The sequence below is a fragment of the Panicum virgatum genome, chromosome 5K (genome assembly GCF_016808335.1).
Source record: "Panicum virgatum strain AP13 chromosome 5K, P.virgatum_v5, whole genome shotgun sequence".
Classification (NCBI taxonomy): domain Eukaryota; kingdom Viridiplantae; phylum Streptophyta; class Magnoliopsida; order Poales; family Poaceae; genus Panicum; species Panicum virgatum.
This window is the reverse complement of record NC_053140.1, coordinates 11,758,569-11,774,560: the sequence shown is the minus strand read 5'-3', so window position 1 is coordinate 11,774,560 and position 15,992 is coordinate 11,758,569. Positions and strand designations below refer to the sequence as shown.

At 41.0% G+C, this 15,992-nt stretch overlaps 2 protein-coding genes and 1 non-coding gene across 5 annotated transcripts; 1 reads left to right on the top strand and 2 right to left on the bottom strand.

Annotated features, from left to right (window-relative positions):
* Positions 1–257: 257 nt before the first annotated feature.
* On the bottom strand, positions 258–4,277 carry LOC120706350 (protein TRIGALACTOSYLDIACYLGLYCEROL 4, chloroplastic). Its single transcript, XM_039990969.1, has 5 exons — positions 3,821–4,277; positions 3,054–3,288; positions 2,447–2,801; positions 1,457–1,794; positions 258–819 (listed from the first exon to the last, which is right to left on the bottom strand). Exons 1-5 carry the CDS (start codon positions 4,087–4,089, stop codon positions 622–624), a joined length of 1,395 nt encoding a protein of 464 aa, XP_039846903.1. The 5' UTR covers positions 4,090–4,277; the 3' UTR covers positions 258–621.
* A 391-nt stretch (positions 4,278–4,668) lies between these two features.
* Positions 4,669–11,585, bottom strand: LOC120706348 (5'-nucleotidase domain-containing protein 4-like). 3 transcript variants are annotated; one of them, XM_039990966.1, is made up of 17 exons: positions 11,162–11,585; positions 10,845–10,942; positions 10,280–10,399; positions 9,955–10,044; positions 9,756–9,874; positions 9,590–9,689; positions 8,782–8,853; positions 8,493–8,540; positions 8,340–8,417; positions 8,127–8,246; positions 7,908–8,013; positions 6,923–7,086; positions 6,204–6,338; positions 5,770–5,900; positions 5,507–5,569; positions 5,345–5,423; positions 4,669–5,119 (listed from the first exon to the last, which is right to left on the bottom strand). In XM_039990966.1, exons 1-17 carry the CDS (start codon positions 11,490–11,492, stop codon positions 5,063–5,065), a joined length of 1,911 nt encoding a protein of 636 aa, XP_039846900.1. In that variant the 5' UTR covers positions 11,493–11,585; the 3' UTR covers positions 4,669–5,062. The 3 variants fall into 3 exon arrangements, with proteins under 3 accessions (XP_039846900.1, XP_039846901.1, XP_039846902.1); XM_039990967.1 differs by having other exon boundaries at positions 9,759–9,874; XM_039990968.1 differs by lacking the exon at positions 4,669–5,119 and adding an exon at positions 5,137–5,255.
* A 2,945-nt stretch (positions 11,586–14,530) lies between these two features.
* LOC120710882 lies at positions 14,531–14,669 on the top strand. The gene has a single exon (XR_005690051.1). It is a non-coding gene; the product is annotated as a small nucleolar RNA Z247 (small nucleolar RNA).
* Positions 14,670–15,992: the final 1,323 nt, after the last annotated feature.

Genomic DNA, 15,992 nt, shown 5'->3' with positions numbered 1-15,992 from the left:
AAGAATAATAAAAAATTATTTTAAAATTACAAGGCTGGGAGCATCTCTATCACAAACTCATGGTAGCGAAAAGGTATGAGTATGACATGAAGCATATCACAAACACTCTGTTCGACCGACTATGGCTAGTGGCTAGTTTGGTGTGAAAAAAAAATATTGTTGGCTGGTTGCAGTGAACAGAGTGAAAGTCATAGTCATGCTAACCAAAAAGGAAAGAAGATAGTCGATGCGGTCTCGAAGAATCACGTGAAAAAACATTCACGATAAACAAAATGGATGTCTAAAAAAAGCATTTTATTTGTACACCGATGAGACAACCAGAAACAAATTCTCACATAAGTTCATCTAACAAGCTCAAGCTGCACTACTCTAGACTCGACACAGTATAACTCCTTTTGTTAATGCCGAGAACAGCACAAGCTACATAGCCTGATGCAGAAAACTGATGACTCAGCCGGTAAATAAAGAGGGCATCTTAAATAGTTGTTACAAGGGGATCAGTTGGCTCGACGATCAGAGCATCAACGTTTATGTGATCTGATCCTAGTGGCATCAGTGATTCAGAGTGACCATGAAATCCTGGAATTATTTTATATGGCCATTCATGGCAAGCTGAAGACTTCATGCTTCAAAGAAACGGAGCTCCACCATGGCTTCCTGATGTTTGGGGGAATACCATGCTGTTGCCTTTGCGGAACCCAGGACCTTCAGAGCCCAATCGATTGCAAATATCGAATCATCCACTCGGACAAAACGGTCCTGGCTTCTAGGATCAATGGCAACAGAGGATTCAATGCGAAAACTGAAAGGCCCAACTATCTGTAACAAGAATAAGAAAGAGTCAAATATGAACTAAAATTCTACTGCAATAGCTTTCACACGCAATGACCATCTTGTTTATCTGCTCTGAATTTATCTAACGCAGGCAATCAGAGAAACATGGCCAAAAAGGAAATAAGCAATAATGAACCCTATGTTCTATTGACACAGTAGATCAATCATTATTGCCTATGCTGTATATATCATAGCATGTTTAGCCCCTGACGCAGTAGATGAAATTTCTTCCTCAACAACAGCTCAGTTGGTGGCTGAAGTCATAAGCACTAGGTATTGCATAAAATTGTAGCTAATAAGCCATAATTAGGCAATAATTTACATTATGACATAGAAGACGAAAAGTTAAGGTGTTTCTATATCTAAGCATAGCTAGTCTTCACAAGACTTATTACACTCTCCTGAAATGCATTCATTAGTATTATTAATATGTGTGAAAGCTTTCCTGAATTATTGTGGTCAGTCCACAGTAACCTTTTTTTTTTTTCAAAATCTGCAGATTGACATGTAAGCAGTAACTGAAACAATAGGAAATATGCCAGTACCCCAACCACCAGTTAGAATGATATTCTAGTCAACAGGTATCAATACACACTGAAACAAATACAAAGAAATAATTTACCTGCTGTTGAAAAGAAACAGTAACATCTGGACAAACATCACAAAATGTCTCGATGTCAGGTTTTCTAGAGAAGAAGAAATCTTGTGCAAGGCGAGAAGCACCACATAAGAACAATGAGCCCGAGGCAATATCAAATCGGGCACTTGCCTTTGTCAAATCCAGAAAAAGCCTCTGAAAATTCCCATATTGAGCAGTAAAGGTAACAGAAGCAAAGAGGTCTGCAAAGGCAGCAAATTTATTCCTCTCGCTAAACATCCTAAAAGCATTACTCCTCTGTGTTTCATCTCGTATAGACACTCTCCTTGAACAATCCCCCAAATATCCACTGGCTACTGCACCTGAACAAAGGAAAAGAAGAAAATAGTGAAATGTCTGGAGGATTGCTTATGACCTATAAATCTAAAAGATTGCTACAAAACTCAAAAGATAATATTTCACATAGCCATGCAGAGATGCATTAATTGTCTTCTTTTTCATGAGTGGAAAATCAGGCAGTAAAGCATATAGGGAAACCAAGTCGTTCAGATACTGTATGTCAGTATCCATATGAAGTTACACGATACTATTGTCTTGCAAATCTTGAGATACATCACAACAAAATTTTAAAAAGGCACTAGGCAATAGTCGGGTGGCAAAGTGTTGGGCTAAGTGCCTCCCCTAGGCAGTCCAGGAGGAAATTAGACACAAGGATTGAGGGAGGTGCCAAGCAACTAGGTGGTCAAGTTTTTAAACAGTGACCTCAGCAACAGGAAACATATGAACTAAGTTATTGTTTGGATATGTTCTGGATATCTGAAAATTGAAAAATCACAACATGGTGAGTGAATGAGAAGGTTTGCAAAGTAATTTGAGGGGCAGCAACAGAACCTCCAGGCAAGTGGATGCAGAGAATTCGTTAAAGGAGCTTGGATAATAAATTGCAAACAGCCCAGTGGTTGCTTCAACTGGCAAAAAGCTGTGGTCAACATCAAATGAAAAGTGGATACTTACCAACGATACCAGTAAACGAAACATGTGAATCCGAGAGAAATACATCATATGGCTGAACATTTTTTAGCTTATCTTCTTTTTTCCTCCAAGCATCAATACTTTTCTTGATGGAAACAGCTGCTTTGGCACATAAGCCGGGCAGCAGAGCAATAGGAACTTCATTGGTTTCATCACCACCAAAACATTTTGGTTCCCCACTATTCTTCTGCAAAAATAGATGATAACTCAATCCAGAACTGGAGCCAACTGAAGCAAGGTCAGCTGATAATGACAATGGCACATCCCAATATACTCCTTTTTTATCAACAAATAATCCAGGACAAGATGCTTGGATGGTAACATTTTGATGAGGAAGCTGCAATAGGTAAAGAGGCATCCATTCAGTCCAAATGTTTAGAACAGTAACAGCAGAAACTAGTTAAGTGAAGTAAATATTCCCAAAAAAAAGGAAAAATTTTCCACAAACCACTATTGACAACTAGGTGCTCTAATCAATAAACTGAAACAAGAACTTTATTTTTGTTGAGAAATATTAGTGCAAGCAACAAGAATACCCACAAATAACTAAATGTATACCGAATAGCTTAAGAGCGTCCAGATTTTTTGCCTTGTGGTGAAATATCGCTTTTCCTCGATCTCCCTTCTTGATATCATATAACTCCAGCAGCAAAGTGGTGTCTGGTGTGATCAAGAGTTCTGTGCCTACACCTAGAGACATAACATCATGCAAGTGTTTCTTCAAATCTTTGGTCCATGGGGCCTCTTCCTGTCGATTTGCAAACTTCTCTTTCACGACAGACACGAGCTTCGGAACATGAATTTTCTCCAAGATGGTAAAAGACCTGAAGAGATACATCAAGCTGTTAGTTAACAGGAGTTTGGTCCGAAGATTGTTGAACATTTAGTATAATACTATGATCTCTCCTAGAATTCTAAATTGTGCAGGCTAGTCCGTCTATTAATTAATCAGAGAGAAACCAAAAATTAGACTTTCCTCTCCCTCAGAGATAAACAAGAGGATGAAATGATAGCCGCACTTAAAATCAAGTACTAAACAAATCTACTCACATTTCATCCACTGATACATCACTACTAACATACATTGACAAGAGAAGCGCATGTTCTTTGGAATCACACTGATGTGTCGAAACAGTCAGTACTAACATATGGATCAATTTTTTTCCTTGAACTACAACGAAGAGCTGTGTGTCGTTTCATAGGTAGATATATAAGGATCGAAATTAAACAGTGTAATTCAAATATGTGTCAAATCAGGATTATCTCAATCCGACTATGCAAACCAAGCCTACATTATCATTGGCGCCTTACGCTAAGATTGCAAGCAGAATATCAGCACAGATGTGGGCTTGTTACCAGTTCTCTGTGAGGTGGAAGAGGTGGGCGTGGTGGACGGAGAGGCCGCCGTCGGCGGCGGAGAAGGTGGGGACGAGCGGGGACGCCATGAACCGGTGGAAGAAGTCGAGCTGCTTGGGGCGGGTGACGCGGGGGCCCCGGGAGAGCCCCAGCGGCAAGGGGTCCCCCGGGACGGGGCGCGCCGTGCCCTCCATCGTCGCCGGCGTCTCCGCGTCCAGCTCCCACCGCCCGTCCCCCTCCGACATCCACCGCATCCGCCGCAACAACATCGCCGCCGTCGCAGCCGCCGCCGGGCCGCGCTTTTTCCGGAGTGGGTAGTTTGATTTCGCGTCGGCGACGGCGTAGACGCAGTTGGAATACAGCAGGCGAGGCGGGCGGGGAGGCGAGGATAGGGGTGACGTCACGTGCCACGCAGGCGCGCCTACCTCGACGCACTACGGTGGCGAGTGGCGACTGGCGAGTGGGGACTGGCGAGCGGGCCACGTTTGGAAAACAAATGTTAAGGTTGCGAGATTGTTTAGGCCTTGTTTCAAAAAAAAAATTGTTTAGGCCCATTTGTAGAGGGATTTCGGAAATAAGGAAGAAAGCATGGTCCATGGAAGCAAAAGGAGAAGGGTGAAAGCGACGGGAGGAAGAAAAAGCGTGTTGGTGGAGCCGGACGGTAGAAAAAAAGATAGGGCTGATCGTCAAATTGGGATCCTGAACGCCATTTCTGATTACATCAAACCATCGGTACTTTGCTGCAGAACTTTGTATCAAGTTCCATTCCTCTATGTTGCAAGTTTTTTTTTTTATGTTGCAAGTTCAAACGAAGCAAGACTATTTTGGCCAAACTTCCTCACAAAGTGTTTGATCTCAAATGCTGTATTATGTTCTTACTGCGTGCGTTGTTCTTGCCTAATCTTGTCACACTTCAGAATTTACATGTACAATTCAAATGGTAGGTCTACACAAAAAGAAAAGGCCGTTGTGCCTCACTAAATCAAAATCCTTTTAGTTGGCCACGACAAAACAACTGCGACACGATTTTATCCAGTGCTATGAGCTAATCATTTTCCATGATTTTATTCTGTGTACTATCTGCTAATGATTTTACTTGTACATGCATACAGTTATACAAGATTTTCTGGGTCATCACTCATCAATCTAAATGGACAACTGTTGCAGCCTAGCAGCCATAGCCACACTCAAAATCATTTCATTCTCTCTCCGTCTTCTCTCCACATTGACTTGAATAGACGCTCATTGGACTTTAATGCTTTCTTCGCGAAAATAAGAATGGGCATCATGAGCTAATGTCTGAAATACATTTCAAGGATTGGCAAGTCAATAGTTAAAAAGTAAAAATAGTGATCATAAGTTAATTTGCTGACAGGACACTTATAAAATGCACCCTGTTTGCAGGATGCTCTTAATTTTTACAATATCTAGTGTCCTACAAACAAAAGATGAGAGTCCTGTAATCATGAATTTTTTAACAATGTGATGTAATCAAATGCAGACAGTATGTCGCTGTGTATTTACCTGTTCTTGAGATTGGAAATACATGAATGGGGTATAGTGTAGAAAATTTGAAACCCTTGATGTGTATATATCAGCATATCTACAGCAAAGGTAACTTAGTTAAGTTCAGTTTGGGTCCCATAAAATATTGTTCTCACCGTTACAACAATCATAGCCACTCACTTTTCAATTTGCCTGGTCAGATGACTCTTGTCCCATAGCCCAGCACGTGAAAGCCAACCCCACCTTAAGAGTAAAAAAAGGTACTTGCTTAGCTTACTTTTCTAACAACTAAAGAGATGGAGCAGGAAAGCTATGAAAAAGAGTGAAAATTTGATTCCATAGGCACGGAATTCAAATCATAGGCATTAGAAAATAGATATGAACACCCAAATTTTAAGGATTTCCCAAAATTCACTAGCAGAAAAATATTGTAGGTAGCGTACCTCTTATTAAAAAGTTCTCCATCTGATTCAAGCATAGGTCCAATCTTTTCATCTAATCTTTGCATAACAATGAGCAGCTTTTGCATACTTTCTGTAAGCTCCTGATCATCCATGCAAGTTGCAGCAAGTGTCTGAAAAATGTGTATAACAGTACAAGTATATCAAATACTTGAACAAAATTTTGGTTGGAGATATATGGAGATTGTGTATCAAGCCGTGCACACAAAAGCAGATATCTATAATATCATAACGTTGAAAATGAAAATTACTGTTTATCTCCACTGAGGTCAGGAAAAAAAGGCCAAAACTACAAGACTATCTTCAGTTTTGACTAAGATGTAAAATTCATACATACAAAGGTTAAAATTCCAAACATCTAAAAGAAAGAAATTGAACATGCTGGAGCTCAGTAAAGCTGGGCTTCACTCTATTACCTGTGCAGGTCGTGAATTAGAGCGTCTCTGCTGAGCCAGGCGAAGCTGGTTAAAAAGATCCCCAACAATTTCTTTTTGTTGTATAAGTGCCACAAGCTTTTCTTTCTGACCATGGCTTTGGACCAGAGCATCAAACTGCAAATAAAGAAGAAATTAGAAAAACAAGAAAGTACAGCTTGACCAGCAACATAGTACATACACCATAACTTATTGTGGCCCTATCTAGGTTTGCTTTCAGATGAATTCAGAATCAAACGACTTTAAATTAACTTGGATAGTAATCAGTGCAAGTGTATCAGCAGCACATCGGAATTAAATGATATAAATGGTACAGAACTTTAATGCAATTTTACCATCATATCACCAGTAGATAGTGGTATTCTTGTAGTGTAGGAACCAACCAACTAAAACTTACCTAGAACCCATATGAGACTGTGAGACAAGGAAAGTCTAAGGAGTTCTGCTGCAAGTTACTCACAATAAAATGAATTGTGTTCAATATGATAGTTAGAGAACGAAAACCTTTTCATTGTTCAAAAAGGCTTTCTGGAAATCAGAAAAAAAATGTACGATAGGAAAAATATCACAGACAGAATCAGTAAAATGGTCAAGAGAAGGCTAAATCCCTCTAGCTCGAAATCAAATTTAAAATGCTAATGCCAAATGATCTACACATTGCCATTTTGTTCGAATTAGTGAGAAAAGGTAAGCAGACAAACCTCATCTTCTAGTTCTCTGCAGATTAATGCTGTCCTCCAGCGTAAATGAACTTTTGATTGGCTTACATCTGTGTAAATATGGTCTCCAACATATAGTATCTCATCCCCATGAATGTTCAGCGACTTCTCAACCATTTGAGCGCTGCCACCAGAGTATAGGCCACCTAAATGCCCAATTGATAAAAGGGTACAAAACAACAATTCACATTCAAGCTGGCAGTAAAAAATAGACAAACACATACAGAAAAAATATCCCCGATATTGACACAGACATAGAAATGCTGCAGAGAAAGAAAGGTAGCTCTCCTGTTCTTTTTTTTTCTTTTTCCAAACCAAACTCCCCCTTCTCCATCTTGTCATGAAATGAAAATCATGTGTACTAGAGAAAAATAAGATCCAAGCAGCAAAATTAGAGGGACAGCACGGTGCCTGCACCTCAGAGAACCTAAACATCTGGCATAACAAAAGTGAACAGGAGACTCCCCTCTTGATGAACAATTGAACTATAACTACAAATCATCTTAGATCTGGAAGCTTTTGGTGCAAACATACCATATAAATGTAAAAGGTTCTCTTCTTTTCAAAAAAGAAATGTAAAAGGTTCCTTTGGTATGCATCACGTTCCATTTCAACAACCAATTTTATGCTGTATACCAAACAAAAATAAGCTCAAACCCATGTGCACATGCATGTACCTCTTATGCAATAGCACACACAACCGATAGAGGCAATGGCATATATAACCCACCTAGGCAACAGGATTCAAATAAGATCACATGTACCTCTTGATCAATCTAAAGTTTGTCTTGAGGATATATTATGATTTCCATCCATTGAGTTTTGAACAATAACAAACATAAAGCTAGACGATGATACATATTTGTATTATGAAAGGAATGTGTTCGTTCACAGAGACAAAAAAGAAGAATTACTCGTTTCAAAAAAAAGAAGAATTACACACTAGTAACAGTGCAAAGAATTCAACCTGAATTTGCTTTAAAACAGGGGCGCATCAATCCATCATCTGTTACAACCTCATACAGTGGATGTGAAAGTTGGAAAAACTCTGGCTTCCTTGCAGAGACTATAACCTACAGTAAGAATGAATTAAATGATCTTAAGGAAGGTGCCAGTATGTTCAGTAAGCAACAATTGACAAGTGGTCACTTCTACATAGTTGGCATAAAGGAGGCATACAACTTACCATCTCAAAAAGATCTCTCCAACTCACATCATTAGGAAGAAAGCGATTGAATGCATGATTCATCATTTTGTTTGTATAATGGTAATCTGAATTAGTAATAAGAAGCAACTTTTTCCCAGCCTGATAGATATGAAAGGGGGAAGTCAGTATAGTAGTACAATGGTTCTATTACTTCTAGTTGATCATGAGCTGATAAGGTGGCACTGTGCTAACCTCTTTTTGGTCAAGAAGAGCTAAAGGAAGTTCTGGATCAGGCTCTACAAACCGCTCAGGCTCAGCCATTATTTCTCTCTACATATCAACCAGCTAAAGAAATTTTCAGAAACAATATTGTCATATATCATACACAAATAAACCAAATAGTACCTTAAGTTGGCCTTCTACATGTGCTCGAAAAAGTGCTTTGGAAACAGCCTGGACAAAAGGACTCAAAACTTTATAGCATGCAAAAGTGATCAAGAACAAAAGTTCAACAAGCCAGCAGAGACATTGCTTGGTGGCTGCTAGGTTTTTTTCTCTTGCTGTATAGATTGATGCACTTTTATTCATTTCCTTTATTTTTAATACAATATTACTAATAGCAGGTCTCTACCCTGATGTATTTCCTTCTAAAAGAAAAGAAAAGGAAGCGGCAGCGGCAGTATTCATTACATACATTGTACAGCCCTTTGTAATCCAGTGGTCCAAGTTCAGCTGGCACCAACCCCTGATCTAACTTGTCGACCATCTGAAGAAAAGGCCAATATTCATATTAAGATACTTGAGAAAATGTTTAGTGTGAGAGATCACATTTAAGATTTAGAAGGTCTACATAATCATTTCAAAAGCACTACAACTATTCCCTGAATGAATAAAACAGGGTTGATTGTGTTAATACATACGGATAAAGAATAAATAGTCAGTTCTGAGTAAACAACATGTTTGTTAGATGAACTTTTCTCAGAACAATCCAAATGTCAGTGCACCATAAAGTAGTCCAATTTGATAGTACCACATACCTCGCTACCACCAAACATAATGATAACAATCTGGGTGATACATCTTCAATGAATATCATATCTACTATTACATCAATATACTAAATAAATGTCCAAATCTATAATGTAAATATGAACAAGCTCCAAGTCCTTGGAAGGAAAGGCTCAAAGGCATAGTATTCAAGGAAAAAAGGGAAAAAGAACATGAAACCGCTAGCAGAATTTCAGCTGGCTTACTTAGCATAGTATTTCATCTGAGATTTTGCCATTTCTGCAAATCTTTTTCAAAGTTTTTCACTAATACAGACAAACACTTAGCCTCTAGAAGAGTTATATAACTCAATCACGTAGAAATAGAAATAAATAGAGAAACCATTAGGCATCCGGATATGCAAATGCGAAAGATGGGCGTACACTTAAATAGTCTAGATATCAAGTGGACATACACATGAAATGACTATTGTATGAAAGAAAAAGGTAATGAACCTGCATGAACATGACAGCTTCTGAAACCGAGAAAAGGGTATTAAGAAACTCCCATCGACTTTCTTTTCGCAGGTCCACCAATTCCCTTCCATATATTTCACTATGCAAAGACATGAATGAGAATTCTCATCTCTGGAGTGCGGAAACTTTGACAAAATGTTACCACTACCTCACAGAAGGAGTGGAAAGCATCTGGGTACCATGCATGGCCCTCTTAATGTAGCCAAAACGGTCAGGTTTGACCAAGTTTCCTTTTTCTTTGTCAATAATGAGACCTCTTATGACCTGCGACAGAGTAATTGTATCGATAAGGGTGATGCATGTGCTTCAAGGTATTATGGATGAGGTACACAGCCGTGCACTACCAGATCAGGATCAAATTTAAGGTCGTCAACTGGGAAACCCATGCTCTTAAGGTTGTCCATCCCATAATCATATGCACGCCCTTCCCAGGCCTGCATAAATATTTTTTCAATACAATAGTAGTTGTAGCAAAACAGTACATTTATATTCAAATAAATCTACAGTACAAAACACTTAGAAAATAACATCAAATCAGTCCTGACATCAGACCTTGGAATTACCAGTCATCAGTTTATGAGTTTAACATGTTTACAGAATTTTCTATAAGTTGAACCCCTAGTATCAGAACAGTTTATAGGCAAATCAAGAAAATGGGAAATGAAGTACCATCACGTTGTAATGAATTAATGTGTAATCCATATCATAGCCAATCACACTGATGGATCGAAGATTTAGTGTCCTGGTGCAGAAAATTCCACGAGGAGAGTGTCTTACTGAAAATGGGTCCTGCGTTTGTAGGAAACGTTAGTCTTGTTGTTTGAAAGCTGAGTGATTTTACATCATTACGATAATCAACCAAGATATAACTGGAAAAGGGGCAAGCAAAAATGGGAGCTGCAGAACATAATATTAGACAGCTAGCAGACAGAACAGAACTGCAAAACTAATTCTGCTTTTGATAGTGAAGTAATTGTGTGATTATAGTGGACAGAAGTCTGTAAATGAGAACAACTGAGTCTTAGTGGACAGAAATCTAAATGACTAAATCCATGGATGATGAAACATCTTTGCTCCATCAAATTCTATCAGATATGATGAAAAGAGACAAAATTCTAACAGACTCGTGGTGATCAAACATCAGTGGTTGCTCTCAAAGAACATGAACAGAAACAAAAGATAAAATCCAAACAACAACGAGGACAAAATCACGCTAAAAAGGATAGAATCTTACTGCAATTCCCAAGTCATGAAGTAATGTTTCAGCTTCTTCCGCTTCTTTCCATGCAATCTCTTCAATAGGACCATGCAGTGTTGACTCGCCATTCCCACCTAGTAAAATCGAAGCACTTGGGAGAAATTATAATATAATTTTGATGCTGTTGCGGTATATTCCACCCATTACGAAAAGCCATTACTTAATCACATAAGAATATATAGTGGCTCAAGCTTTTATCGCATATTGCCCTACTCAGAAATCGCACAGTAGTATCATCCACGAACCAACATCAACTACCGTATGAGCTCAAAATTAACGAGACTGGAGCTCACCAAGCGCCTCGAGGCGCTCCCTCCGCACGTTCAAATCCCCCCTGGTGCTCTGCCCAAGGTAATCCACCTGCGAGAGCCCCGACGAGGTGACCGAGAAGTAGGACTCCTCCTCGTCCTCGAACACGTCCTCCTCGCCACGCTCCCCCTCCACCGCCGCCGGCCCGCTGGCGTCGAGCGCGCGGCAACGGAGCGAGAGCGGAGGGCGGCGGCGGCGGGGGAGAGCTCTGAGAAGGCGCTGCGCCCGCGGGGACGGTCCGGGGCGCTGCGGAGGCGACGGCCGCTGCGCGGCCCGGAGGCGGAGGAGGCGCACGAGCTCCGCGGCGTCCGCCATTGGTTTCTTCGCGCGCGGCGGCGGCGGGTCTAGCCGTTTGGTGAGGACGAGAGCTTGGGCGAGGACGGATGGGGAAGTGGGGAGTGGGCCCGGTTAAAATGACGACGAAAAAGTAAACGGGTCCATTGCTTCATGTCTTTTTCTGCCAACTTGCGCCAACAAAAAGGATAGTTAAACATAAATAAATTTCATAGAAAATAAGAGGTTATACTTGAAAATTGCAGCGGATATTGTTATCGTGTATTTGCTCTTCTAGCATCATAAATTTTCATTTTCACTCAATCTGCGACCTCTTTCTTTCATCCACAGCAAGATTAGGTTTCTTCAGCTAGCTAGGGTTAAGCATTTGTGGGTTTCAAAAGGACCCAGGATTGGGAATTTAGAGTTTTGATGTTTGAAGGATTCGTGGATGGAGAACAAGCAGAGGGCACCGGCCACCAGCTAGCCACCAGTATTTTTCTTTCACAGTAAATCAGCATCAGCCACCAGTCAGCTGAACAGAATGGTAATGATTGAGCTTGATCTATGAGACCAGGGGTGCATAAGCAATAAAAATACTATTTTATTATTTTATTCTTCTCATTCCACCCATCACTATCTATATCTCTCATTTCTATTTTATCTTTCTGTCCCACAGCTACTAGCTTTTGAACTAATCATTGTAGAGTGTGTAAGGGCACCCGCAATGGTTACAGTGAGATGCTCTCTATAGCTATATCCACATAACATATAGCAAATATTATAGAGAGTCTATCCAATCATTTTAGTTTAGCACTAAATCAATACGGGACCCACATGACACAAATTTTGGCGCACGCGCGCACTAGAGCCCGCCTCCTTCCAGGCCAAGCTCGCGTCCCCCACGCTCTTCTCCCTGTGCTCGGCTTGGAAACCATGTTGGTGGGCCTGCTTATCGTGGAAGAACGTGCTACAGAGAGTCACTGGATGTATCCACAATTTCTCTCCCTCACCTCTTCTCTCTCATATGTGGAGCTCTTGTAGCACCTTGGTATCAGCCCTTTGGATGTGCCCTAATAACTACTAACCACCTACTATGGGACCCACCATGATAACTTGGTCCAAATACTTTGGTCTAGCCAAAAAAATAAGATGTGGAGAGGGGTTAAAATGTTAGTTGTGCTATTACCCTATATTAGGTTTATGGTGTGTGCCCAACCATATCCAAATTCTACATTCAATAGGGGTGATTGTATTCTTCTAGATTCAATTCTATATCAGTGATGCTGTTTTTTTATGATAGATGATTTTCCTGTCAATATTTATTTTTTTAATCAGTAATAATATTGGTGTGCCAATTGATATCAAGCTGCCAATATTATCAATATTTGCTCGCAGTGTCTCCTAATGCTCACGTAATCAGCATGGAGAAGGTACTGTAGTATGTACATATACTTCCTCCATCTCATAAAAAGTAAATCCTAGTATTTGATAAAAAATCTAACAAAAAGTAAATTATATAAATTGGATCTCAACTATCTGCTTAATTAAATAGTCAGATTTGATTTGCATGCTAAAACTAGCTGCATGCGGCCAACAAATAAAGGTGAGTCTTTTCACACCAGTACACCACCACTAATTGAACTGAAGAAATAGAATTGTATTTTTCATAGAACTGAGGGAGTATGCAGTTATACTCCCTCCATCCCAAAAAGAATGTAAATCTCACATCTCTCAATGAATCAAACAATTTTACCAAATTTATACAAAAAATTACTAATAGTAAATAAATTTAGTATAAAAATATAATACATGATTAATCTAATGGTATTTATTTTGTAAAATAAATATTAATACTATTTTCTATAAATTTAGTCAAACTTAAGATTTTTTGACTCCTCAAGATGCGAGATTTACATTCTTTTCAGGACGGAGGGAGTAACTATTAATATTTTTACATATTTTCACATGATCACACAGTATTTTGATTGCAAAGTTTGAGAGGATCAAAATAGCAGCTAAAAAAAGCGTATTGCAAAGTTTGAGAGGATCAAAATAGCAGCTAAAAAAAGCGTATGCGTCTGTACTGTGTTTCTAAAAAAATAGCAGCTAAAAAAGTCGACCAAACTCGGAATAGAGCACGTGGCATATAATCCACTAGTCGCCATCACAAAGGTTTCAAGAGATGCTGCCGGAGAGCGCTAGAAAGAGATCAGAGGATTCGGACAGAGGAGTGCTAGACTTCCGTGCAGGTTGGTTCGGTTCGAGGCAGGAGGGGTATTCTAATCAGTCATCACAAAGTATGTTTGGAGAATCGATTCTTCCACTTGAGAATTACCGAGATGACACGCACGGAGAGGCCTAGCCTTGTGTCTGATCGTAACATGAGAGGCGTATGTGAGGCTTGTTAGAAGTAGTTGTGATCCAATGTAAACGGAGTAGTGCTCCGGACTCTCCCTGCGTTTGTTAGGCGTGAGTTTAGTTGAGAATCTTCTGCATGTAATCCTAACAAACTCTCATGTATATCCTGGCCATAGCGCCTATATAAACACGAAGCCGTGGATGTGCTGAGATTGGCAATCCACGTTCCACCAAGTTTTACGTGGTTATCAGAGCCGTTTCTTCCTAAACACATCAACTGCCTTTCATACCTTCTTCATCCTCTCAGGCGCCGATCCAACTAGGGTCGAGTGTCTCAGGCGCAGTTATTGCCTGCCGTTTGTGGCGCACAGCTCCTGGGGATCCTTGATGGGTCGACCAAGGAGCCGGCGAAGACCATCGAGGACGACAAGAAGCAACAGGTCCCGAACCCCGACTACAACTCGTGGGTGACCAAGGACCAGGCCCTGCTCAGCTATCTGATGAACTCCATCACCAAGGAGGTGCTCGGCCATGTGGCGACTGCAACCTCCTCCGCTGAAGCATGGACGGCGCTAGAACGGATGTTCTCGGTGCGGTCGAGTGTACGGGTCACGAACCTTCGTCTGCAGCTCGCCAATCTGAAGAAGGGCGGTGCATCTACCACCGACTACTTCGACACGGTCCGAGCCATCACAGATGAGCTCGCGGCCGCCGGCAAGACCATCCAAGATGATGAAGTGGTAGCTTACATTCTGAATGGCCTTGATATTGATTACAACCATTTTGTCTCGTCCATCCTCAGCAGGGCAGATCCCATCTCCATCGACGATCTGTACTCCCAGATGATGTCCTATGACTACCGTCTTGCGGCATATCAACAAGGGGGACAGTTCCAGTCATCCGCCAATATCGCAGGCCATGGTCGTGGCATGTCCCGTGGTCGCAGTGGTAACCATGGCCGAGGGCGTGCTGGTCGCAGCGGCAATGGTGGTGGCCGCCAAGGTAATTCCGGCCCCAATATTCCCAAGCAAGGAGATCGATCTTCCAAGCCTCGATGCCAAATATGTAAGAAGGTCGGGTATGAGGCGGACAAGTGTTGGTACCGGTATGATGAAGATGAAGAGGGACAGAACACCAAGGTGGCTGGCGCCATGACCACTGATTATGACTTTGACACCAACTGGTATGCAGACAGTGGTGCCACAGACCATGTCACCGGTGAACTTGAAAAGATGACAGTCCATGACAAGTACACAGGCGAGATCAAGTGCACACTGCTAGTGGATCAGGTATGAGCATTTGTAATATTGGTCATACAACTTTGCATACCCCTAGTCGAGGTCTGCATCTAAAGAACATTCTTCATGTGCCTAGTGCGAATAAAAATCTAGTTTCAGTCCATAAGTTAGCTCGAGATAATAATGCCTTCCTTGCATTTCACCCCAATTTCTTTCTTATCAAGGATCAGGCAACGAAGGCAATTCTGCACAAAGGTAGATGTCGTGGTGGCCTTTACCCTCTAGCTCTGTCACGTCCTGAAGTTGAGTTGAGGAAGGAAGCCTTTGGTGTCACAAAGCCGTCCCTGTCTAGATGGCATAGTCGTTTAGGTCATCCAGCTTTTTCCATTGTTGATCAGATTCTTAGTGATAATAATCTTCCCTTTGTTAGTGATGAGAACAATAAGTCGGTTTGTGATTCCTGTCAGTTGGCCAAGAGCCATCAGCTACCTTATTCGAGATCAAATAAATTGCTACTGCTCCTTTAGAATTGATTTCGTCTGATGTCTAGGGCCCGGCTCCCACATCAGTGGGTAGACACACCTACTATGTTAGCTTCATTGATGATTATAGTAGGTATACTTGGATATATCTTCTTAAAAAGAAATCAGATGTTTTCCAAGTTTTTCGGGACTTTCAGAACTTGGTTGAGCGAAAATTTGGCAGGAAAATCCATGCTATGCAAACCGACTGGGGAGGCGAGTATGAAAAGCTTGGTTCCTTCTTTCAGCGTATTGGGATAGCTCATCGCGTCTCCTGTTCGCATGCACACCAACAAAATGGGCATGCAGAACGGAAACATCGTCATATTGTTGAAGTCGGCCTTGCCCTTCTTGCTAATGCTAGCATGCCCTTGAAATTTTGGGATCAACCGTTCCTAACAGCAACCTATCTTATTAATCTC